Genomic DNA, 27,644 nt, shown 5'->3' with positions numbered 1-27,644 from the left:
TCTATAAAGACACCTAAATGTACTCTCTTGCCAACTACACACACACAATGTTGCCTCTTTTCAGGGCAAGGTAAAGAATGCTATCTGCAAGCTTTATATAACATAAGTTTGCTTGCTAATGGGGCAATTGAAAACACATGCACAGTCCATGAAACACACAAAATGCAAGTTCAACCAGTGTAGAGACAAAGCTTCAAAGTGGGTACACCTCTTAAGGATGTCCTTAAATTACTAACCCAAAAAACACACTCTCTAAGCATGCCCAGAAATATCCAAGTGCTGTTCACACACAAAAAGCTGAAAAAAAAAATCCAAGTCCCTGAGCATGCCCAGACCAACCCAAATGCATTTCACACACCAAAATGCACAAGAAAAAATCAAAGTCCCTGAACATGCCCAGACCAACCCAAATGCAGCTAGCACAAATAAGCCACCCCCTGTCCAAAATTAAGCACATCATCCAGCATGCTATAAAATTACAGATGGGACAGACACCCCCCGGTCCAGGGGGGCAAACAAAGAGCCTAACATGGACAAAAGTTATACAGAAAATATTACTGTAGTCTATGGGAACTGACTTGTTAATTTTGCTAGTCCCCACTTGGCTGGCTTATCTTCTAGTTATTGGCCTTAAAATGGGTATGGGGGCCCAGGTTCCACCCTAAGGGACATATATCAATGTCACCAATTTGGACAATCCCATAAACGCAACAAGGAAAGTGCCTTTAAAAATGTAAAAATTGCTTAACAGCTAGTAACTTGGGGGGGGGGGGGGGGCTTACTCTGTCTGTAAAGTGATGTAAAGTAATCTGTAGCATGTATCCAAAATGCTGCTTCAAAGATGTACGGCTTTAGAGAAAACTTACAAATCTACATTGCAGCTGCAAGATTTTAACACAAAACAAAAAATAGCCTGCCCCCCCAATACATACAAGGCCATTTAGGTATGTTAAGCTTTAAAATGAGAACCCCCACGTGAAAAATCCCACCCCAAACTAAAAAAATAATGTGCCCCTCCCACTCACTAAACAAACCCCTAGCCAAATACACAGCAAGCCAGCCCATGAAAGGGGGGTGGATGCATGGGGGCAGGAGGGGCTCGGGCACCCCAAAAGTGAACCACCTTGTTCCCATATTCAGGGGGACAAGGGCCTCTTCCATACAACCCTACGCTGGGGTTGTGGGGGCTGCAGACAGTGGGCTTTGCAGAATGTGGAAAGCCCCTTTAAACTAGTGGGTACAAGTTGCTTTGTGGTTGGTATTGGGCTGAGTCCAACATGCCCCAAAGGCAGCCACCTATGTTGAGTGCATGTGGCCTTATATGGTTCAGGAGGGGGTTGGGCGATCACTCTTCTTGCCCCTTTCCTAGCTGGCCCTGTTGTATGCTCAGAAAAAGGATGTGGTTTGGATTGGTGAAGGCAGCTCACAGCCTTTTGAGAATTGAGTGGAGTGTGGAGTTCCCCTTTGAAAGCAAAAGTTAGTCCATGGAAATCCAAGGGGTCAGAGAGGGGAGACAAGAGCATTGGAGGACGGAGTGTGGAGTTCCCCTTTAAAAGCAAAAGCTAGCCCAAAGAAATCATATGCATTAGAGGGGGAAGGTTAAATGCCCTTTTAGGAGGAGCTAGAGGAGCGAGAGTCTTTTTAAATAATTTTAACAAGGTGCATGTCAGTTGTTGGTAACATGACATGCTAACATGACCTGTGTGCAAATCTACTTAAAAAAAATACATAAAGGTGAACCAGCGTAAAAAAAAAGAAAGTCAAGTTTAGAGGTGCGCCCGTTCAACCCACGCAATTGCATTTGCGTTGCTTGACATTTACTAAGATTTTGGCCGTGCAGTGAACAAACCCATTTGAACGAGCACAAGAGCCGCTTGCGCATGCGCAGTGCCTACATTGATCTCACGCAGTTCTAAACGTACAGCAGGCTTTCTCTGAAAAAGTTACTTTCTTATTCTATTTTAGGCATATTTGTTACTTGGGCTGTTGTTACTAAACTTCCTCACATCACACCATAATATTGGCACCTCCATCTTCTGTTATTATTGAATTGAAGATGCCATGCGCCATGTCCATAGTGCCGCTCAGATTTCATTCTCCCGTGCGCCGAGGTCGCTATATTAAATGGGGGATTCATGCTCTGTTCCCAGCGCACCATTTTGTAAATATGAAAATCTGCGTTACACCTCACCGTGCACCTCTACTGATGGCGCACAGCTTTTGTAAATCAGCCCCAGAATGTGACTCTTTCAGGAGTGTAGACTTCCTACTTCCTCCTGTACTCTGTAGTTCTTCAAGACAGTCAGTCCCTATGTCACTACAGGACAAAATTCCCTGCTTCCCCTCTATTTAAATCTATTGGCTCCTATTTAACTACTGTGTCTTATAGGGACATACGGGCTGGTGAAAAGAACTACAGAACTACACGTAACTTGTACTTTTATTCAGTCAGGAAGAAATATGATTTCTGACTCCATGAATGTATATAATGAATGCTTTTTACAATAAAATAAATTGTATGCAATTTAGAACATGGTCAAGGCCTCTGAAAATGCTACTTGTCCGGCTGTGTCTGGAATTTTTAGCTACTGGGTCATGGATTTGGCGCAATCATTGAACAAGTGAAGTATCAACTCCTGATTGGCATTTGCAGAAGAATATCAGCAATGAAAACTCCCATAGTTTATGACAGGTTTCCTGTGATATCTCCTACCTTTTGCTCTAAGAGACAGGTTATATAACCAGTAAAACATCCTATGAGAAAACTGACAGTTGATCTAAAGGACATGTCGTTAGAAAAAAATGAAGGCTGCTATTGCTGACTGCTGAAACCACATAAAATTAAAGCCAAGGAGCAAGTGTTTTCAGAGAAACATTTCTTTCATTATATGTGACATACAAGTGCACATCATTTGTTTATACTTGGCCTAGGCATGAGAAGTTGTCAGACAGTGAACTCCTCCATCTGTAAGGACTCAATTGCTTGCATCATGTGATAGCGACTTGTTGTGATCCAGCTAGTGTCACTTCTCTCTCTGTTCTCTCTCTCCTCGTCCTGATGACTGCCTAACCTCTGCTGTTTTTCTCTGACATTGATCTTGACCTACCTACTGACCATGTCCTTATCTGCTAAATGTTTGTTAATGTGTGTACCAGCTGTGTTCTGGCTGCTGACCCAGGTACTGCTCCTGTGTGTCCTTTGCAACTGAAATCCTACTGCAAACCCTAACCCTTTACTACCATCTGTTCCACATAGACTGTCCTGCTTGTTCTTACATACAGTAGTTACATAGTAGTACATACACACATACATATACTATACACAGGGCTCAAAATTTAAAGTCCTGAGCTACTAGCCAGGCCTCAATTGTTACTCGCCACCAGTTGCCCCACCCAACCCCTACCCTGTCCCGCCTTTAATTCCTCCCCTAAACACGCCCTCATAAATTATCTCACGAAATGACACTTAAAGGGGTTGTAAACCCTCGCGTTTGTTGAAAAAACATCTGGCATTGACCGGCCCCCCCAGCCCCCACATTTTACTTACCTGAGCCCTGGAATTTCTCACGGCGGAGACGCGCTGTTCCTCTGCCCAGGGTTCTCAGGTCTTGATTGGATAGATTGATAGCAGCACAGCCATTGGCCCCCACTGCTGTCAATCAAATCCAATGACAGGGCCGAGTCCTACATTCGGGAGCATGCCAGCAAGGTAACCCCCCAGAAGAGCACTTCTCCTAGGGGGTTATACGATATGGGGAGGAGCTGCGAGAGCCACCGAGGGACCTCAGAAGTCGAGGATCAGGGCCACTCCGTGCAAAATGAACTGCACAGTGGAGGTAAGTATGACATGTTTGTCATTTAAAAAAAAAACTTGAGGCTTTACAATCACTTTAAATGTTTTATGCAGAATTAAGTTCTAAAAATAAATATTAGCAACAACTTTATCCGTGCCCATCAGTGCAGCCTCACCTGTGTTCATCAATGCAGCTTGTGTCCATAAATGTTGCTTCACCTGTGTCCACCAATGCAGCCTGCCCGTGTCCACCAATGCAGCCTGCCTGTGTCCACCAATGCAACCTACCTGTGTCCTCCATGCAGCCTACCTGTCTCCACCATGCAACCTACCTGTGTCCGCCATGCAACCTACCTGTGTCCGCTATGCAGCCTCACCTATGTCCCCCATGCAGCCTCACCCATGTCCACCATGCAGCCTTACCCGTGTCCACCATGCAGCCTCACCCGTGTCCACCATGCAGCCTCACCCGTGTCCACCATGCAGCCTCACCTATGTCCACCATGCAGCCTCACCTATGTCCACCATGCAGTCTCACCTGTGTCCACCATGCAGCCTATCTGTGTCTATCATGCAGCTTACCTGTGCCAATCATGCTGCCTACCTGTGTCCACCATGCAGCCTCCCTTTGTCCACCATTCAGCCTCCCTTTGTCCACCATGCAGAGGAAGAGAAGAGAGGAAGAGGATTGCCGGCCAGATGATCAAAGCGCCAAGAAACATCACTGGAACAACTTTCATTTCAATAGCAGAGTGTTCCTGCTGCTCGGCATCACATACAGCCCTGCCCCCCTGGCCGGGGAACTTTGATACACGTCACTCGTGTATCAAATTGGACGGGTGATCTATCTATCAAAGTCCCGGGACCAGGGGGTGGAGCTGTTTGTGACAGCGAGTGTGGGGAAATTGTACTATTGAAACAAAAGCTGCTGGTGATGTACCTCGCGCTCTGATGATCCAGCCACCTTCTCTTCCCTCTTACCTTCCGCGAGCGCTGGGGGAAGGACTCCCATACAACCCGACTGCAGACGGTGCTCGCCCCCCCCCCCCACCCCCAGGCAGCTCTTCCTCGCAAGCCCTCAAAATACACTCACAAAATGCATCAGGCAAGTGGAATTTTTGAGGGCTACTATACATACACAGTTACATACAGTAGTTAATCTGGTTGAAAAAAGACAACTTTACCTATAAATATTAGTATCCTGTTAAATTATATGCATTTAGGAAAGAATCCATGCCTTTTTTAAAACAATCTACTAAGCTGTCCAGAACCAGCTCATGAGGGAGTCTATGCCACATTTTCACAGCTCTTACTGCGAAGAAGCCTTTCCATATTTGGAGGTTAAATCTCTATTCTTCCAGACATGTTTTATAGCTTTTAAACAAATTTGGACAGGCCTCAGGCCTGTGAGTTAACATGTCCACATCTGTTGCCCTCAACGTATTGACCCCCATGTCCCTAGTAGATAGACTAGGGAATCATTTCCCCTTCTCCTGGAGCAATACCTCCATCCCATACCTAGGCGTCCATCTGATGGCCTCTATAGATCAGCTATACAAACACAATTACCCGCCCATGTACAGAAATCTCACAACAGATCTTGACCAATGGTCTATGTATAGGATGTCCTGGTTAGGAAGAGTTAATGCAATCAAAATTACCCTTTTACCAAGAATTCTCTACCTCTTTTGCTCTCTTCCCATATCAGTTACCAAACTCCATATTAGCAACCTTCAGTTGGCAATAATCCGCTTTATCTGGGGTAAAACGAGTCACTGTCTTCCTAAAAAAACCCATCTTTAGACCCAGACTGAAGGGGGGGATTAGGACTGCCTAACCTCTGGTGGTATTACCAGGCGGCACAACTGAGTCAAATATCAACCATATACTCCAGGAGCCCAAAACCTGATTGGATATGGATGGAAAAACAAGCAATCCCAAATTTCACATTAGATTTCCTAATCTGGGGCCCCCCTAGAAGTAGGCCCCCTATTCTATTCCCTACATTATCTGACTCAGTAGCCTTAAGCGACTCCCTACATAAATTGAACTCCATAACATCTGGGTGGCAACCCTTGGCCCACATTTTCCACAACCCCCAATTCCCTCCAAGGATGGATATCAAGGTCTTTCAGTGGTGGCTAGATAAAGGTCTCTATCGAATATGGCACTACTTTAACTAGAACGGACCCCTTAAACTAAGTTATTGCACTACAAAACTAGAAATGCCTTTCTCTGCCTTCCTCCACAGCCACGTATATGAGGGGGGAGTTTCCCTGTTCAGCTAGGGCTCTACTCAGCCCTAGCTGAACAGTTGGGGAAAGTGTCATACATGCTGAGCTGGGAATGTGACCTTGACATAGAGTGGGATCTAGACACTTGGCATTCTTACTTCACTAGCACATTCAAGGGGATTCTAAACATATTGACTGAAGCTCCCGCTGGTACCTGGTTCCAACACGTCTAGCTAAATTCTATCTGCAGTCATCACCCCTCTGCTTCAGAGGTTGCGGTCACTTGGGCTCTCTCCTCCATACTATGTGGCAATGCCCCAGAATCAGAGGCTATTGGAACAAAATCTTTAATTGAATCCGCAAGACTACTGGAACAGTGGTCAACCAAGACCAAGAATAGCCCTTCTCATCCAAAAATTCCAAAATACACCCAAACTCTAATTCATTTCATACTCCTAGGGGCTAAACTGACAATAGCACGGGCTTGGAATTCCCCTTCGGTTTCTTTCCACTTAACCAAACAAAAAATCTCCTGGATCATGTATCAAGAAAAGACTTCTAACACCATCCTTGACAAACTTGAGAAATTCAAAGGTATCTGGGAGCCCTGGGCCCGACATATTGGAATTTCTTTATAGCCCCAGGGCCGTTCCTTCTCACCTATAGTCCACCCTCCTCTTAAGCCTTCCAACATCTCCCAGCTCTCCTTGCAGCCTGCACCCTCACCCCTATACCCTCCCTCTTCTTCCTTCCCCCTACCTTTGCTTCAACTTTTCTATCTTTAACTTCTCCTGTCTATTCCTGTACTCAATACTCCTATCAGCCTCTGCTGGCAGAAATTGGGTACTGCTGGAGAAAAAATCTTTCCTCTCATACATACATTTGTTTGTATACGGAACGAATTGAATATTCCCATTAAACTGTTCAGTTTCTAGATGATTTTACAACACTCGTCAAATATAGCACAGGGCAATTGACCTAGCAGTTCATTAGGGTTATGTTTGATTCTTCTTGTGAGAACACGCTGAAGTATTCAGCAACTTGAGGCCAAGTGGTCTGGCCGCCCATGGCACAGTCTGATCCCATATGGGGTGCCAGGGGCGATGAGACGGCTGGCTGATAGAAAGCACAGATAGCAGTGTATTATCTGTTGTTGCTCTATTTCTGTTGCTCTCTGTATACTCTGACCTACCTGTGACAAAGTTGACTGTTCCATGCTTGTATCTGTGAAATCTCTTACTAAAAACAATTATAAAAAAATTAAATAAAAAAAAAAAAAAGAAAAGAAAAGTAAATCAACCCCAGTGAGTCTTTTTGCCTCACATAATCATCAATCCTGAAGTTCTTACCACCTTTCTGATAAATCTGGAAGGTGGGTCTAAGAATGATAAATTCACACACCAAAGAAATAACAAATAACAAATTCACAAAACAAACCCCTGGCAAATCTGCAGAGAAAATATCTTCTTTTTCTTTCCCACCAGAGACTTCCCAGTTATGGATTAACAAGCCTAACGTGTGAACTAGAAGCATGTATAGAGAAGATATTAAATACTGTTCTATAATGGGGCTTTTGTAATCTGCTACTTCAAAGGGAATAAACATGGAATAGAACATTACAAAGAGTGTACTGTGCATTTTCTGCTGAACACTTAGTACAGTAGTCTGAGACCAAAGTCAAAGTTGACATTAATATGTAACTGTTTTAATTTATTGCTGATCTTCAATACTGAATACAGTTAGTACCTAGCAAAAAAATATATTATTATAATGTTATTATTCATAATTGCATTTTAATATCATTGTATTGTTGTTTGTAGACAGCAGTAAAATAATTAAAAAATAATTTCTGAATTGAACCACAGGTGATGAAACTAGCTCCAACTTAAACATTTCCACCCTGTCAAAGCTGGATAGAATTATTTTCACTAGAGAAGAGGGTGTCAGGTGCAAGAGTCAAAAAGCGGCTATGATTGCAGTGAATGTTATTCTTTTTTTGTCAAATGTAACTAGGCTTTAAAGCCAGTTTGTTACAGTGAAACAAAGAGCCATCAAAGAATAATAATATAACGGTTAACATAAGGTGTAAATGAATAATGAAATACCTCTTTATTTACTAAGTATACATGTCACTTGTAAGAAAAAGGCATAGTTAAGTCTGTATTGCTTCTATAGGCATATTAAAGTTTATTTAAAGCCAAAGCTTTGTTTTTCATTCTGGAGAGAGTAGAGGGGGGTTAAAATCACTGTTAGCTATTTTTTCTTTTGTTATATGTGTCTCTTTAGAGGGATTACTTTTCACTTCCTGTCCTGTAGATTCAAAAGGAAATGAATAGAAATCCTTCAAATGTAACAGCTATCACAGGATCAAGTATCACTATTGAAAGATTTCCCCTCTATTCCTGTTCTGGTGCCAAAAAAAACTTTCGTTGTACTCCCACTTTTATTCCCATTGAAACTGGTGATCAGAACAATTACAATGAGTGTATCTCCAAACGAATACCCAGACAGCAATGTAAACCTCCAATGCAATACTCCCAACGCACACGTTCCTGCACAAATGGCTGTATCTTAGATTGGGTGCTGAAATGACCAATGACTGGAACCAACTGCAATCATGAGAAGGAAGTGTCACTAGCACACCAGGATCTCCAAAATTGGGTCCAAAACTTTAATCACATAGCATCAAAAAATAAATAGAAGCGACGTTTCAGGGCCATGCAGGACCCATTCACATGCCTGATGAAGGGGTCCTGTGTGGCTCCGAAACGTTGCTTCTATTTATTTTTTTGATACTATGTCATTAAAGTTTTGGACCCAATTTTGGAGATCCTGGTGTGCTGGTGACACTTCCTTGTCATGATGTAAACCTGACCCCTCAACACCGCAAAACCAAAAAAAAAGAATTTTTTAGCTAGACTTTAAATTGGTTGTAAACCAATGTACAAAGCATATTTTCTATAGTGTATACCTGTCTCAATTAAGTGTCACATTTGTCTGTTGCTTCATTCCTATGCTATCAATTCACCAGCAAGAATGATCCCTAGGTTTGGATCTCAGTGGAACCAGGTGAAAACAATTTTGAACCAACACTGGCATGTGCTCACCAAATCACCACTTTTGGGTAAGATTATAGGCCCATACCCTCTGATGGTGGCTAAACGTTCCAAAAATCTGAAAGACAGTTTGGTCCATTCGGAGTTCAGACGGACACAGATTTCTAATTGGCTTACTGAGCTTCCACCACTGTGTGGAATGTATCCATGTGGCCGATGTGCTATCTGTGGTTATGTAGACAGGACGGATGTTTTCACCAGTTTGGAAAGGGAAAAACAATTCAAGATCCGTGATTTTACAAATTGCTCTACTACACGAGGGGTTTATATGCTCAATTGCCCATATGGAAAGGCCTATATTGGCTAGACCAAGTGACAGTTAAAAATCAGGATAGGCGAACACATTGGTAGTATTAGAAAGAAGGAAGATGAATGTCCACTAGCTATGCATTTTCTACAGTTTCATGATGGTAACCCAGACGGGTTGAAAGTTAAAGGAATCTATGCTCTGAATCTCCCCCTTAGAAGAGGGGACATTAATTCTGTGCTCACACAAAAAAAGAAAATGAGGATTTGCAGTTTGGGTACGCTTATGCCAAATGGGTTAAATACAGATTGCAATCTGTCTGCATTTCTAGAAATGTGACCAATAAGAAATTAGATACTTTTAGGCCCCCTTGACACCTGGTAGTGAATACTAGTTTGTTTTATCTGTTTGATCATTGTTGCTCAGCACTTTTGATCCCTCTGTAGTTTGCGCTTTATTATATATGTATAGATAATTTTTTGGTATATTTGTGTGTGTGCTTTACTACTATTTTCAACTTTTAGGTATCTAGGTTCTTCTTCTTTATTTAGAGATATATACAATTTCAAAGTGTATATTTAACTGATCTTTGTGATTTAGGAAATACTCTGTCTATGTGCTTTATAGTGCCTTGCAAAATTTACCCCCTTGGCTTTTTACCAATTTTGTTACATTACAGCCTTTAGTTCAGCCTTTAGTTCAATGTTTTTTTAATCTGAAGTAAAATTAGAAAAATATATACATAAAACTATTTTTCAGAAATAAAAAACTGATAATTGGTATGTGCGTATGTATTCACCCCCTTTGTTATGAAGCCCATAAAAAGCTCTGGTGCAACCAATTACCCTCAGAAGTCACATAATTAGTGAAATTATGTCCACCTGTGTGCAAAGTGTCACATGATCTGTCATTACATATGCACACCTTTTTCAAAGGCCCCAGAGGCTGCATCACCTAAGCAAGAGGCACTACTAACCAAACACTGCCATGAAGACCAAGGAACTCTCCAAACAAGTAAGGGACAATGTTGTTGAGAAGTACAAGTCAGGGTTAGGTTATAAAATAATATCCAAATCTTTGATGATCCCTAGGAGCACCATCAAATCTATCATAATCAAATGGAAAGAACATGGCACAACAGCAAACCTGCCAAGAGACGGCTGCACACCAAAACTCATGGACCAGGCAAGGAGGGCATTAATCAGAGAGGCAGCACAGAGCCCTAAGGTAACCCTGGAGGAGCTGCAGAGTTCCACAGCAGAGACTGGAGTATCTGTACATAGGATGACAATAAGCCATACGCTCCATAGAGTTGGGCTTTATGGCAGAGTGGCCAGAAGAAAGCCATTACTTTCAGAAAAAAACAAAATGGCATGTTTTGAGTTTGCGAAAAGGCATGTGGGAGACTCCCAAAATGTATGGAGGAAGGTGCTCTGGTTTGATGAGACTAAAATTGAACATTTTGGCCATCAAAGAAAAATGTCTGGCACAAACCCAACACATCACATCACCCAAAGAACACCATCCCCACAGTGAAACATGGTGGTGGCAGCATCATGCTGTGGGGATGTTTTTCAGCAGCTGGGACTGGGAAACTGGTCAGAGTTGAGGGAAAGATGGATGGTGCTAAATACATTAATATTCTTGAGCAAAACCTGTACCACTCTGTGCGTGTGATTTGAGGCTAGGACAGAGGTTCACCTTCCAGCAGGACAATGATCCCACATACATTTCTTAAGCAACACTTGAGTGGTTTAAGAAGAAACATGTAAATCTGTTGGAATGGCCTAGTCAAAGCCCAGACCTCAATCCAATAGAAAATCTGTGATCAGACTTAAAGATTGCTGTTCACAAGCGCAAACCATCCAACTTGAAGAAGCTGGAGCAGTTTTGCAAGGAGGAATGGGCAAAAATCCCAGTGGTAAGAGGTGGCAAGCTCATAGAGACTTATCCAAAGCGACTTGGAGCTGTGATAGCCGCAAAAGGTTATGCACATTGAATAGTTATGCACATTGACTTTTTCTGTTATTTTGTCTAATTTGTTGTTTGCTTCACAATAAAAAAAATCTTCAAAGTTGTGGGCATGTTCTGTAAATTAAATGATGCAAATCCTCAAACAATCCATGGTAATTCCAGGTTGTGAGGCAACAAAACACGAAAAATGCCAAGGGGGTGAATACTTTTGCAAGGTACTGTAGATGTGATGAGTGTTTATTTGAGGAGTGTGTGCCTAGGACATCTGGTGGTCATACGCAAGTACAACATGATAGAAATGGGTATTTAAGGCACCAACCCACAGACCCTCCTTGCTCTGAAGAAGCTTGCGCTCATTGGCGGGTGAAACATGTTAGCGTGACATCATCACTGTGGTCAGAGAGCTGCTTACACAGACACCCATGCTGATACTATAGCCATTGGATAAGGATCTATACTAGCCGGGAAACAACAAACTGATTATTTGGCTGGACTATCTGCATCAACATGGGACTGACAGACACAGTGAAAGCAAAGGTGTCATCTCACCGACAGTGAGTAAAGATCTTACCCTCCATGGTTTGGCAATGATGGTTCTCTTATACCTACTCCTGTCTTTATTGAGTGGACTTACTGACACCTGACATCTGTTCTGCCCGCATATTCCCCATTCCAAGAGACAGCTGAGTCTCTTTGGGAGGATTTCATTGTTTGCATCTTCTACCTCAGTGCAGTTCCAGCTCTTTTATTGTACAGATACATTGCTGATTCTGCAGCAGTGATCCATCCAGGTTTAAACTTTCTGTGACACCCACCTTGAATTACAGGAACTTCCTGTCCTTGGGGTGACCATTCAATGACAGTTCCATGAACAGCAACTTACACGTCGTTTTTTTAGCAGTGACTACCCATTTGCAATCTTCATTGTGCAATCTGTGCTTTATATTGTTCACCTTCATTGAAGTTCAATCTTTTTTTTTTCTCCCATGTCCTGGTGGTGTGAATGGAAGACATGCATGATTGTGGTGTGCTGTTAGCTTTGTATCCACTTTGACAACCCTGTATTTTTAATCTTTTGCACTGGTGGTAGTGTGGTATTTTTATCTTAATGTTACTCATTACTACATTGTTTTCAATAAAGTATATTTTTCTTTAACCCTGGTGTCTCTATAGAAGGCTACTGTGAGGATCTGCTATCCTCAACTTTTTTCCAAGAGAAAAATGGTGACAGGGGAGGGATCTCTAGTTGAATGACAGCCTCAGCTCCATTCCTGTGTGCTCTGTGGAGAGGGGGGTGTCCCTTCCTTCAAATCAGCTCTCAGAGCTCTCCTCACTGAGCTCTGCAAAGTTTAACTTCAGCTCTCCGTCCCCTTTTTTCTGAACCCTCAGACAAGCTTTATAATTCAGCACTTTAAATAGATGAAATGAGAGCTGCAGATAAATAGGTACAACTTATGTAGGAGGTTTTGTTTAATCTCTCTACCTTCAAAGGGGTATTAAGGTTAATTTTACATTCTGTTTTACTTCAGTACCTGGTAATCCTAGCTATGTTCATTTATCCTTCGTGTCTAAAAATCTACAAAAGTTATACAAAGACCAGCTGTGTAAAATAATCTCTATTTCATAGCAAATGCATTCTGTTCATTATTTAATGACTTTAAATTATTTCAAATCACATCGCTAATATTCTATTTATTAAAGTTGGGGCCTTGAATGTATCCGTAGATTCTTGGTTTGATAATGTTAATACGGTACTGCTATTGCTTTTAACATTTGTTGAAAAGCCTACATTCGCAGCAAATATCACAATACAGGTTTAATACTTCAAACTGGCTATTCCCAGAAGTATTTTATTCTAACAAAGGTTCTTTCATTGTTTGTTACAAATAAGTTTCTTAGGAATCGATCTGTGGAAGTCTCTTATGAAATTGAGTTTCGTTTCTAGCAGGATACATGTTATAACTTGATGAAAAAGTACTGTATTGCAAAAAGTTATCAGGAAATAAAAAAAAAAAAAAAGCATGCCAGGTAGAATTGATGGCACAAAGCGGAGGCTGTAGTAGCATCTTGTTTAACTTTTGATTTAACACCCAATCAAAACTTTGCCTCCTTAAAAACTCTTTTATAATATCTTGTCACAAAACTGGACACTTTATATTGAATGGACAGTGGTTAGCATTAGTGAAAATCATGAGTCAAAACCATCAGAATGTCCAGATAAAGGTAATAGAAGCATATGAAAATCTTGACTTTTAAAAATTGTATTTGACTCTGCTCCCTCCCACCTGCCAAACCTTGTTGATCACTTAGGTCACTTTCACATGGGGCAGAATCCATCCAGGCGGACCTACCTGCCCAGCAGGGGATCTCTCTGCGGATCCTCATTGAGCAGGTGGATGACAGGTCCGGGTCTGCTCCACTATGCATAGCAGACACAGACACAGCTCGCTGCTCTCTATGGGGCAGTCAGATGGAAATGGACTGCATGTCCATTTCAATCCAATTCTCATCTGATTTGATCTGCTGAACGGATGGCAAACGTATCCCCATCTGCTGGCTGGTGACAGTGGACACATGTCTCCTAACATTCGCCACCCCATAGAGAACAATGGCTGGTCCCATTGGGTTCACTTGAAAAATGGACAGGCAGATCTGATCGGTCTGCTGGTGTGAAAGGGGCCTTAGTATTTTGATAGTTGTGGAGACTCAGGCTACCTCACCAGTTCTCTCACCAGTTTCAAAACAAATCTGTCTTTTTTCCTTTTTTTTTATCAGTAGATGCCTATGCATCAATAGAGACTGCCATATGCCGTGTACACACGGGCGGACTTTTGGACTGGACTGGTCCGACGAGACGAATCCGTCGGACAATCCGAATGTGTGTGGGCTTCATCGGACCTGCAGCGGACTTTTTCGGGTGAAAATCAGACGGACTTTAGATTTGAAACATGTTTCAAATCTTTCCGACGCACTCGAGTCCGGCCGAAAAATCCGCTCGTCTGTATACTAGTCCGACGGACGAAAACCGACGCTAGGGCAGCTATTGGCTACTGGCTATCAACTTCCTTATTTTAGTCCGGTCGTACGTCATCACATATGAATCCATCGGACTTTGGTGTGATCGTGTGTAGGCAAGTCCATTCTTTTGAAAGTCCGTCGGACCTTTGATGCCGAAAAGTCCGCCCATGTGTACACGGCATAAGACTCCACCAAACAAAAGCCACATACACAGAAATTTGTTTGAGAAAAATTCTCCATTTTCCTTCCTGTTCCTTCAAATTTTCTTGCCACTGCAGTTGATTTGACCCCACTAATGATTAGAAAATTAAGCAAACATTCTTAAAATGAAAAAATTCTAACTTAAATCTAATGTAAACCAAGCCATGAATGCTTTCAATTCGCAGGAAGCACAGCAGAATAGTCCTTTGATTCTTGACAAAGCAACCACTGCCCCGCAAATGCCAGATATTCGAAGACATACAGCAGACATGTCATGGAACTAATCTAAACAGCTTGTAAAACTGATTCCTTAATGTGATATGATAAGTAAAGATGGGGTAATTACAAAAATGAATGAGCTGTTCAGCAAATAACTGATCAAGTCCCTTAATGCTGATATCTTTTAATGACTCATAGTATGTTATTCCCCTGCCAGTGATCCCATCTGATAGCATGAAAAGATATCCTATTGCTGTACTTAACGTATATTTAAATGTGTGTAAAGTAGCAGATATACAGTATATGTGTCTTTGTTTCATTCTTCTTTCGGGTCAAATGAGGATTATGAAATTTGAAGTTTGTGAAAGCATTATGTGTGCAATAATTGAAAAGGCACCACATGGTGTGCTGCAGTATTGTGTATTTTATAATATTTTTTGATAATCCTTTGATTCTATAAATGGTGATTTGTATTGCGCTATAAAGTGAATGTTTTTACAGAAAAACAGTTCATTGTTTTAGACATACCAGGAAAGAAAGGTGCAGGTTTACATACTCTAAAAGTATCCCATCACATTGTGTGATCAGTCCACATTGCAAGATGAATGTACAACATTAAGCCCGGGTTCACACCTATGCGAATTAGATGTGCGTTTTCCCGCATCTAATTCCCATAGTAGGAGAATGTGACTGGCTCCCTATGGAGCCGGTTCACATATCTCCGGGGCGGCTGCGGAGCGCACTGCACAAAAACGCTGTGCGTCTTTGGCTCCGTTTCAGGGCCGAATTCAGGAATAGAATCGGCCCTGATTTGTCCCTGAAACAGGGAACAGGGACGCACAGAGCTCCTGTGCGATCCGCAGCCAGGAATAGTGTGAACCCGGGCTAAAAGAAATACACAACAGCCGTAAATTAGAAACAGATGAGGAGGTAAGCCCTTAAGTTAGAGATGGTCATCAAAACATTATCTTGGACTCTAGGCTACATCACCACTTGACAAAGCTGGTTTGTTGGAGTGGATCTGAGATTGTTCCTGGAGTGAGTTACAGTCAATAGTTGGCTTTTTCAGAGATGGCATATGGTTGTACTGTGCTTGCAAGGTAAATAGGGCCAAGGCAGAAGTATACAGAGATGAGAGTAAAAGAAAAAAAAAAGAAAAAATGAATGGGGGGGGTGGGGTGTTGTTAAGATTAGACTGGTCAAGGGAGGGGTAAAAGGGTCAGGCGTAAAGAAGGAAAAAGGTGTTGGGTGGGGAGACGTCTTTTTAAATATTGCATGCATACTTTAGAGTGATGGGAAGAGAAGAGTATGGAGAAGGAAAGGAACTGCTCATGATCTAAAGCATACCACCTCATCAGTGAAGCATTGTGGTGGTAGTGTCATGGCGTGGGCATGTATGGCTGCCAATGGAACTGGTTCTCTTGTATTCATTGATGATGTGACTGCTGACAAAAGCAGCAGGATGAATTCTGAAGTGTTTCGGGCAATATTATCTGCTCATATTCAGCAAAATACTTCAGAACTCATTGGACGGCGCTTCACAGTGCAGATGGACAATGGCCCGAAGCATACTGCGAAAGCAACCAAAGAGTTTTTTAAGGGAAAGAAATGGAATGTTATGCAATGGCCAAGTCAATCACCTGACCTGAATCTGATTGAGCATGCATTTCACTTGCTGAAGACAAAACTGAAGGGAAAATGCCCCAAGAACAAGCAGGAACTGAAGACAGTTGCAGTAGAGGCCTGGCAGAGCATCACCAGGGATGAAACCCAGTGTCTGGTGATGTCTATGCGTTCCAGACTTCAGGCTGTAATTGACTGCAAAGGATTTGCAACCAAGTATTAAAAAGTGAAAGTTTGATGGATGATTGTTAATCTGTCCCATTACTTTTGGTCCCTTAAAAAGTGGGAGGCACATATACAAACTGTTGTAATTCCTACACCGTTCACCTGATTTGGATGTAAATACCCTCAAATTAAAGCTGAATGTCTGCAGTTAAAGCTTCTTGTGTGTTTTTCTTTTCGAATTCATTGTGGTGGTGTATAGAGCCAAAAAGATTAGAATTGCGTCGATGTCCCAATATTTATGGACCTGACTGTATATAGCAAATGTGGCAAACCTTCAAGCACTGTGCACACTTTCTATATATGTATTAGAAAATCTGTTCAAAATTGAATAGCCAATTAACCAGATTTTACTTTTTAGTAGTTTAGAGGTGAACATGGAAAATGAATTATTATTGGTTGCTATGTTTATTGCAATGCATTTTACGACCAAGAGTCACATTTCTACAATCGTGGCCTGACTGTGTCATGTTTTAGTACTAGCCTGTAGTAGGTGCTTTTCCTTATACTCTAGCTACAAGGATACCTTGATTAAAACAAACATGAATTTGACCAAAATTATCCATATCCTTAGCAAGCATACTCTGTTATTTTCAGTCCAATCCTTAACCACTTACTAACCGGCCCATAGCCGAATGACGGCTGCAGGGCAGTTGGATAACTCTGGGAGGGCGTACTATGACGTCCTCCCAGAATTCCCCTCTCGCGCGCCCCCTGGGGCGCGCACCCGAACACATCCATGACCGATGGCTGATCGCGGCCGTTTACCATGTGATCGTGCCGTCAAATGACGGCGCGATCACATGTAAACAGACCGGCGTCATCTGATGACGCCGGTTCCTCTCCTCCCCCCCTGTGTACCGATCGGTACACTGTGAGCGGAGAGGGGGGTGGATGGATGGCTGCAGCGCTGTGGGCTGGATGTGTAGTGCCCACAGCGCTGCACAGAGACATCCAGCCATCCATCCATCCATGCTCAGCCATCCCTACTCTCTGCAAAGCCCCACATTACTCTGCAAAGCCCCCACATTACTCTGCAAAGCCCCACATTACTCTGCAAAGCCCCACATTACTCTGCAAAGCTCCGACATACCCCGCCATACCCCGTCATACTCCGCAATACCCCGCCATACTCCGCCATACCCCGCCATACCCCGCCATACTCCGCCATACTCCGACATACTCCGACATACCCCGCCATACTCCGACATACCCCGCCATACTCCACCATACCCCGCCATACTCCGCCATACTCCGCCATACCCCGCCATACTCCGCTATACCCCACCATACCTCGCCATACCCCGCCATACTCCGCCATACCCCGCCATACTCCGCCATACCCCGCCATACCCAGCCATACCCTGCCATGCTGAGCCATGCTCGGCTGTACTCGGCCTCTGTATGTGGCCAGGCTGTGGAAGTCTCACACATGTGGTATCGCCGTACTCAGGGGGAGCAGGAGAATCTATTTTGGGGTGTCATTTTTGGTATGTACATGCTATGTGGTAGAAATATTGTATAAATGGACAACTTTGTGTTAAAAAAAAAAATGCGTTTTAACCACTTCCCGCCCGCCGGCCATCATACAACGTCCTTGACTTTGTGCGGGATATCTGAATGATGGGTGCAGCTACAGGCATCATTCAGATATCAGCTTTTTCAGCCGGCGATTCCCTACACCATAAGAATGATCATAGCGGCTGTTCCACTGCTTGATCGTTCTTACGGGAGGCGAGAGGGGATGTCCCCCCCTCCCGCGCTTCTACCGACTCACCGCTACGATCGAAGCCAGGATCGTTTTTTTTCCTTTTAATTTCAGGCTTCCCAGCCTAGAGGTGAGATGTGGGGTCTTATTGACCCCATATCTCACTGTAAAGAGGACCTGTCATGCCATATTCCTATTACAAGGATGTTTACATTCCTTGTAATAGGAATAAAAGTGGTCAAAAATTTTTTTTTTGGGAAAAAAGCATCAAACTAAAATAAATAAAGTAAAATGAACAATAAAAAAAAAAAAAAATTTTAAAGCGCCCCTGTCCCTGTGTGCTCGCATGCAGAAGCGAACGCATACGTAAGTCCCGCCCACATATGAAAACGGTGCAATCGGTAGAGCGAGAGCAATAATTTTGGCCCTAGACCTCCTCTGTAACTCAAAACATATAACCAGTAAAAAATTTTAAAGCGTCGCCTATGGGGATTTTTGAGTAGCAAAGTTTGGCGCCATTCCACAAGCGCGTGCAATTTTGAAAGGTGACATGTTGGGTATCTATTTACTCGGCGTAACTTCAAAAACATTGGGCTAACTTTACTGTTTTGGTTTTTGTAAAGCACAAAACAGTTTTTTTTCCAAAAAAAACGCGTTAAAAAAAATTGCTGCGCAAATACCGTGCGAGATAAAAAGTTGCAACGACCACCATTGTCACACAATTTAGCAAATACTATTAATGTTCACAAAAGCAGCGACAACAGTGAATTTTTTCTTCACCAGAACATAATATAATATAATATATATATATATATACAGTAGATCACAAAAGTGAGTACACCCCTCACATTTGACAACACTGAAGAAATGACTCTTTGCTACAATGTAAAGTAGTGAGTGTACAGCTTGTATAACAGTGTAAATTTGCTGTCCCCTCAAAATAATTCAACACACAGACATTAATGTCTAAACTGTTGGCAACAAAAGTGAATACACCCCTAAGTGAAGATGTCCAAATTGAACCCGAAGTGTCAATATTTTGTGTGGCCACCATTTTTTTCCAGCACTGTCTTAACCCTCTTGGAGTTCACCAGAGAATTACAGGTCGCCACTGGAGTCCTCCTCCACTCCACCATGATCACGAAGCTGGTGGATGTTAGAGACCATGCGCTCCTCCACCTTCCCTTTGAGGATGCCCCACAGATACTCAATAGGGCTTAGATCTGAAGACATGCTTGGCCAGTCCATCATCTTTACCCTCAGCTTCTTTAGCAAGGCAGTGGTTGTCTTGGAGGTGTGTTTGGGGCTGTTATCATATTGGAATACTGCCCTGTGGCCCAGTCTCCAAAGGGAGGGGATCATGCTCGGCTTCAGTATGTCACAGTACATGTTGGCATTCATGGTTCCCTCAATGAACTGTAGCTCCCCAGTGCCGGCAGCACTCATGGAGCCCCAGACCATGACACTCCCACCACCATGCTTGACTGTAGGCAAGACACACTTGTCTTTGTACTGCTCACCTGGTTGCCGCCACACACGCTTGACACCATCTGAACCAATAAGTTTATCTTGGTCTCATCAGACCACAGGACATGGTTCCAGTAATCCATGTCCTTAGTCTGCTTGCTTGTCTGCAGGCTTTCCTGTCCATCATCTTTAGAAGAGGCTTCCTTCTGGGATGACAGCCATGCAGACCAATTTGATGCAGTCTGAGCACTGACTGGCTGGCCCCCCACCCCCTCAGCCTCTGCAACAATGCTGGCAGCACTCATATGTCTATTTCCCAAAGACAAACTCTGGATATGACGCTGAGCTTGTGCACTCAACTGCTTTGGTTGACCATGACAAGGCCTGTTCCGAGTGTAGCCTATCCTGTTAAACCGCTGTATGGTCTTGGCCACTCTGCTGCAGCTCAGTTTCAGGGTCTTGGCAATCTTCTTATAGCCTAGGCCATCTTTATGTAGAGCAACAATTCTTTCTTTCAGGTCCTCAGAGAGTTCTTTGCCATAAGGTGCCATGTTGAACATCCAGTGACCAGTATGAGAGAGTGAGAGCGATAACACTCAGTTTAGCACACCTGCTCCTCATTCACACCTGAGACCTTGTAACACTAACACCGAGGGAAAATGGCAAATTAAGCCTAATTTGGACATTTTCACTTAGGGGTGTACCCACTTTTGTCGCCAGTGGTTTAGACATTAACGGCTGTGTGTTGAGTTATTTTGAGGGGACAGCAAATTTACACTGTTAGACAAGCTGTACACTCACTACTTTACATTGTAGCAAAGTATCATTTATTCAGTGTTGTCACATGAAAAGATATAATAAAATATTTACAAAAATGTGAGGGGTGTGCTCACTTTTGTGGGATACGTATAAAACTGAAGGAACTGACAATAAGTAGAAAATGGCAATCCTGACAATACATGATCAATATATACAATACATGGGTGACAATTAGTCAGCTGTTATAATACCTGGGTAACAAATAAACAGTCATGATAATATTTAGCAACAAATATGCATCAGTGACAATATGTGGGCAACAAATGAGCAATTATGACAATATGTTAACAAAAAACTGGAAATTGTGATGGTGAATGGGTAATGACAAAAACAACGACAACAGTGACAATACCTTGAACAGAGTGAGTTGGGCAAAGTCGTATAGTTATTGGAAATAACACTCTGATCACTGAGAAAAATGTCCTTTTCCATTGGTGTTTAATGGTGGTTGGCATTCCTCCTCCCACTGACCATCAATGTAAATGCACATAAAACTCTAATTAGCATCAGTGGTAGTACTCACCTGTGAGCAACAGGTGAGTAGACCCCCAACTGCTATCCTAGCTGCTCTGGCTCTGCTGAATGAAATCTGTGCTGGAACTCTGCAGGCACTATCAGGCAGGATATCAGATATCACAGTGGAATGAGCAGGCAGCTCTAAAACCCTGAAATACCAGGACAATACATTTGTCCTTGTGATCAGAGAAAACTGTCACAATTGCACTAATACGGCTACAATCAAATCAAGTATAATCCTTGTGATCACATATCCAGTCTGAGCTGTACTGCTGGGAGCGTCTATGATTACAATGCCTATTGGCCCACTTTGCCTACTAGGGATACCAGTGTAATGTTACCACACCTTCATTTGTAGCCTGCCCCACAAGCCACAATTTATTTGTTAAACAGAAAAAATACTATACAAGGGATTTCTTGCCGAATCGTGTATGCGCCCAAATTGTGGTAGCAGTAGGTGTGGCTTAAAAAGGAATGAATTAAACCTGAACCAGTGCTGCTATAGGTTAAGAGAGTTTAAAGCAGAGAGTTTAGGGGTGAAGATTAAGTAACATACAAAGTTCAGGGTCAGGATTAAGTAATGCATGAAATTCAGGGGTCGTGATTAGGTAATGCACAGATTTTAGGGGTCAGGTTTAAGTAATGCACAGAGTTCAGGGGTCAGGATTAGGTAACACACAGAATTCAGGAGTCAGATTAGGTAACATACAGAGGTCAGGGATCATGATCAAGTAAAAGAAAATTCACGGGTTAGGATTAAGTAATGCATGAAATTCAGGGGTCGTGATTAGGTAATGCACAGAGTTCAGGGATCAGGATTAGGTAACATACAGAGGCCAGGGATCATGATTAAGTAAATGAAAATTCAGGGGTTAGGATTAAGTGAAGCAGGGTTCATGGGTCAGGAATAAGTAATGCACAGATAAACAAACGCCAGAACTGTGTGTGCAACCTAATAGCTCCAAACCTAAAGTGTTTGTTACCCTAAAAAAAAAAGAAAAAAGGATCCTATTCCTTTAAAGCATATTTTACAGCACAGTGCTTATACTGTGTAATTTGGCCTCCTGTATAACCTGAAATACCTGGCTGATCCTGCCTGGTTCTGCCCTCCCCACTGTAAACTGACCACGGTTTATCATGGCTTCTGAGCCCTGACACCGTGGTCAGTTTATGTGCCTCTGTCATTTGCAGCTCTCCTCTGTCTTCTCCCCCCTCCCTCCCTGCCTGTCAGCTCATGAGTGACAGTGCCCATCCCCCCCTGCTGCTGAAATTACTTTTAATGTGTCATATAATCCTCTGTGTTTCCTAATCCTGTGTGCAGTCTTTACCTGATTTCAAAACGCCTCTTGGCGCTCACGTGACCGGCCGCCTCGCTCCTCCTGTTCTCCCGACTGACGTCAGTGGGGCATTTTTGGCCCTTCCCGCACTAGCTGTCAGATCAAGAGAGAGAAGTGCTGAGCAGTGCTCTGAAATCAGGTATAGACAACATTTTTATAATAAAACAGAGACAGGGGCGCATAGGATTAGGAAACAGGATTATATAAAGATATGACAGTGGCTTAACAACCACTCTAAAGGGGAACTTCACTCTGTTATTTAACCCTGACTATTTTTAATCCTTATGCTGCTAGCCTTAGTAAATAGATAGGAAAATATATCATATGTGCTTGTTTTAAATTATTTTTTAATTTCTTTGGTTGCTTCCTGGTTTCCAGGCCTAGGCAAATGATATCCCAGGAGTATTCGGGGAGGAGGGGTTTTCTCAGCCAAACACAGCCTGCATGCCCGAGCCAAAGGCACTTATTTATGTACTGGGATACAAAGCTTAGCAGCGCTCACCATATGCATCACAGGGACATAAAGTATGTCTTGTGACCGAGAGACATATGATGTAGGAGAAATTGTGCTGTAGAGTAGTCCAGGGTATATGTGGTCACCTGAGATATGATGCTATGGACCTGTGTCCAAAAGGGTTGAAGGAGCAGGCATGTCCACCAGACATGTAACAATGTGCTGGGTTCTTGATTATACCACCAGCACATGTCGGATTTTGTTGGGTTAAATTTGTGCAGCTGTCTTGGGGTCCTATACTTTTGTGTTAGACTTTTATAACTCCAGTTCCTGCATCGTAACATCGTAAGCTTTTATGAGCATTATTGTACATGCGGTCCCAGTGCTCTGGGGACAGTTCTAAGTGCAGGTCTACAATTTTTAAGGAGCACTCAGAGTTCAAGGGTCGAGATTAAGTAACACATTTGTTTAGAGGTCAGGAGTAAAAGTTCAGGGATCAGGCCAGCCAGTTGCAATTACTTACAGTTTGGAGCATTGTCTCCGGGAGCTGCCGGGGAGTGTAAGGTTTGCAGTGCACAGGCTTCAACTAACAGTGCAAGTGTCTAGATTGGCCCTTGCATCATGGGTCTTTGGGACCATGACTCGCCGCGTATGCGGTGCTATTTTTGAGTTGCTGGAGCCTGTGCACTACAAACTTTATACACTTGGGGACAAAGTTTACTCCCAGAGCCAAATCATCGAAAGCCTGTTTCCAGGTGACAGACCCCTTGCCACGGGACTATCCCCCAGGAAACAAGAAGGAATGGGAACCTTTTACCAGTTGTAAGAATGTGGAAGTTCTTTGGTTCATCAAATGCTGCTCTGCTCAGATGCCAGCGCAAACCAGCTCTCTGCATAAATTTGGAGTGGCACCCTTTGCTCCACTTTCAGCTCAGCCGCATCTGCCTATAAAGGTATACAGAGCTGGCTGCAAGGGGCAGGATACAAGTGGGCACAAGCTGAGTAACTCACCTGTGATACACAGCTTGTGCCCACTTGCTGCCCACCCCTTGTACATGAAAAAGAAAAACTGACACCAGCCTTGAACCTGGCAGCAGTACATTCATATCAGTCCCTGACCTCAAAGAGCTTACAATCTAAGGTCCCTAACTCACATTTATACATGCTAGGGCCAATTTAGATTAGAATTGTTTGTGTCATCAGCTTAAGCACATTATGTTTGTGTATTGTTGTGACTTAGATGAGGATCAGATCACATTTTGTGGCCAATATTTCCCGCCCAAGTCATTGTAAATAGACAGGCCAACAGGAACCCGATTCTTCTGGGAGGACATCGTATGGTGCAAGTCCACCAGTCACAGCGGATGACTGATCATTGTACCGGCCCACTGAGAGTACCATATGACCGCTGTGACCAATGACAGCAAATCACATGATAGTTGTAAACAATGAATGGCTTCCTTTAATGCCATTCATTGTATACAATTGTGTTGCTAGCTATAATTAGTCACAGTGATCACATGGTACAGACAGGGCCAATGACAGCCCATTTGTACCATGTGATTAGCTGTGGCCAATCAAAGCTAATAATAACAATAGACAGTGTCTACACATTGTCATTCAGTAAAAATATTTGCTTATATCAGTTAAAATAACTGCTATAAGCAAGCATAGTACGTAAAAAAAAAAAAAAACCCTGATTAACTCCCCAGAGTGGTACAGTGTTACTATGGTAACACTGTATTGCTCTGGTCACAGTATGTAAAAAAATATACAAAAATGTAAAACAATAAAAGAAAAAAAAAGTAAAATATTAAAAAAATAAAAATGATTATTATTTTTTATTTTTTTAACATACTGTCACCAGTCATTGTCTCTGATCTTTGCCACTCCACTTATATGCTGATGCTGTACTGCACTGGTGACAGTATGTAAAAGATAAAACAAAATGTAAAAGAAACTATTTTTTTCTTCATTTTTCAAACAATTGTGACAAAAAAATTACAGCTTCAAAAAAACGCGCCATGCCTCTTACTAAATAAATAACTTAGACTGTCTACTTTCCAAAAAGGTAATTTGGGGGTATTTGTACTGTCCTGGTATTTTCGGGTCTCAAGAAATGAAATTTCAGTATATCAGGATTTATTGATTTTCAGATATATATCCCATAGTTTGTAGACTCTATAACTTTCCTACAGACTAAATAATAAACACTGATTTGGGTTATTTTCACCAAAGAAGTGTAGCAGAATTCAGTTTGGCCAAAACTTATGAATAAAGATTATTTATTTGCAAAATTTCTATAACAGAAACACAAGAAAAACCTTTCAAAATGTCTGGCCTTTTTTCCTTTATTTAGCAAAAAATTAAAAAACCCAGTGGAGATTAAATACCACCAAAAGAAACTTCTATTTGTGTGAACAAATTATAAAAATTTCATATGGGTACAGTGTCATTCAAAGTGCAACAGCGGAAAATTGGCCTAGGCAAGAAGGGGGTAAAAGTGCCCAGTATTGAAGAGGTTAAAAAAGACATGCATTTGCCAAACTTAGTTACAAAGTGGAATTTCACTGAATTTGGGCCTATACAATAATATTCCAAAAATCTGAGAGTTTAAAATGATTTACTTCTTTAAAAAGTGCTAGCCTCCATCACACATTAATAATAATGAACGAGGACTCTACATAATCATAATTCACTGTATACACAAAATGTCTCTGTTCTTAACACCTAGTTCTCATACAGTTACAGAATTGCTAATTAACTACAATAATAACGGTAGATCATCATAATAAACCCATAGTTACAGAATAAGGCACCGTTCTGGTCTTCTTCACATGGGCTTTCAAATGTAGGGTGTACATTAAACAGCTCATTACCAAATTTTAAATAAAGATTTAAAAAACTCACCAGTCTAAATACTCATAAAATACATCTTTTCAGGCTGTAACAGAATGATTGTAAAATAGTTGTGTGAAGAATAATAATGAAATGATTGGTACTCACATTTACATTGTTTTTTTGCCAATGTTTGTTCGGTGATTAGAAAAAACAGCAAGAAGTAGAAGAGTTGCATTTTTCCCATAGTGTAGCTGATCTAATTGCTGATTCCTAAAGTTCACAGATGTTAATTATTAAACTCTAATAAAGGAGCTTAAAAATGACAAAATACTGTATTTTATATTGGCTATTATTTGCCTAATTTAAAGAACTGGGTACCTGTTGGTGGAGATGGCTGGCCATCAGAAACGTAAAATGAATTAAACAGTTCAAAAAAGCTTGCCATGGGTCACATGACGACAGTTGTTTGACAAATGGTTTATTCTGGTCACATTGCGAAATGACCAAACCTAGACGCAAATAAGAGAAAGTTCAAATTTTTTTCATCTAATTCTGTGTCTCCCTACCCTGTTCTGGTTCAAAGCCAACATTTCAATCAGATAGGAAAGAACAGGTACAGTGACTACTAATACCATGTCACTTCTCATTCTTTTTGTCTGTCTTTCTCCCTCTCTCTCTATATATACATATAAATATATATCTATATATAAGTGTGTATATATATATATATATATATATATATATATATATATATATATATATATAAAAACACATATACTGTGTATATATGTATATGTACTGTATATATGTAGCACTAACTTAAGGTGGAGCTGCTAATTTAAGCGGGCTGTTACCGTCACCTTGTTACCTGTAATTTCACCAACACTGGGTCTAGGGGTCTCCGTTGAGTTTACTGCGAGGCAATGTAGGCACCAGTCACTTAAGTACTTTTTCAATGCTTTAATGGGGATAACTGGAAGAAGTAGCAGGAAAGAGGTAGAAGGAGAGTTGCATGGGTGTCTAAATACCTTTTCTTGGTGTAGCGTCAAGGAATTTAAATCTTTGGGATGAATGTATCCTCAGCTTAGGATTGAATCTTTGCCAGCCCGGATAGGTTTCTCTCACTGACCTAGCAATCGGAACGCAGCACGAACAAAAAGTCTCTGCCACAGACTTTGGTGGGACAAACACATACAATCCTCTGCCACAGGATGTAGTAGTTTTCGGTGAACAGCAAACACAGTACCAGAACCTTTAAGCCGACCCGGCAGTACTTGTGTAGTAGGGCAATCTAGGATGCGTCCTCCAATTGAGTCACCAGGCCCCTCTTCAGACCTCTCCAAGACGGGTCCTCCCCTGGATTCTTCTCAATTGTCCGGCTTCTTCCCGCAGGACAGACAGCACAAGACCATCCCAGCAGTAGCGGGCCCCAGACAGACTTCTGGGCCTACCCGCCCGGCTGCAGAGGAGTAACCCTCCAAGCCAGAGGGCTATGAGATAGTACTCACTGACACATACCTCTAGGCCAGGAGGGCCACGAGGCAAAAGCTCTCCGAAATATGGCGTCCGCCCCATAAATACTCTCTCCCAGAATGCAACTCGGCGGACCACCTCCACCGAGTTATCTCCGGGACAGAAGAGCACTCATACACTTCAGCTTGTTGCTTTCCAACATTGACCCACGATGACAACGACACCCACAGGCGCAATGTGGAACTGCACGCAACACAGCCAAGCTGGAACAGAGGCTAAACTACTCTTAGATTAAACCTGAACAATGTATAGCACAGATGATCCATTAAATTTACCTATAAGCGGTAGATTAGAAATCTACCAGCGCTACACACACACACAC

General features: G+C 42.2%; 1 protein-coding gene across 1 annotated transcript in view; it reads right to left on the bottom strand.

The window, feature by feature from the left end:
- The window catches only part of LIPC (lipase C, hepatic type), a 307,115-nt gene extending 280,812 nt beyond the window's left edge, over window positions 1–26,303 (bottom strand). The window contains exons 1-2 of the mRNA XM_073618814.1: window positions 26,168–26,303; window positions 25,955–26,059 (exon numbers count right to left, since the gene is read on the bottom strand). Coding sequence (XP_073474915.1) covers window positions 25,955–26,033 — 79 coding nt within the window. The 5' untranslated portion in view covers window positions 26,034–26,059; window positions 26,168–26,303. The remainder of the gene's footprint in view (window positions 1–25,954; window positions 26,060–26,167) is intronic.
- Between the last annotated feature and the right edge of the window lie 1,341 nt (window positions 26,304–27,644).

The sequence above is a fragment of the Aquarana catesbeiana genome, linkage group LG03, assembly GCF_042186555.1.
Source record: "Aquarana catesbeiana isolate 2022-GZ linkage group LG03, ASM4218655v1, whole genome shotgun sequence".
NCBI lineage: Eukaryota > Metazoa > Chordata > Amphibia > Anura > Ranidae > Aquarana > Aquarana catesbeiana.
The sequence above is the reverse complement of the archived record's forward strand: the minus strand, read 5'-3'. Positions and strand labels throughout refer to the sequence as shown.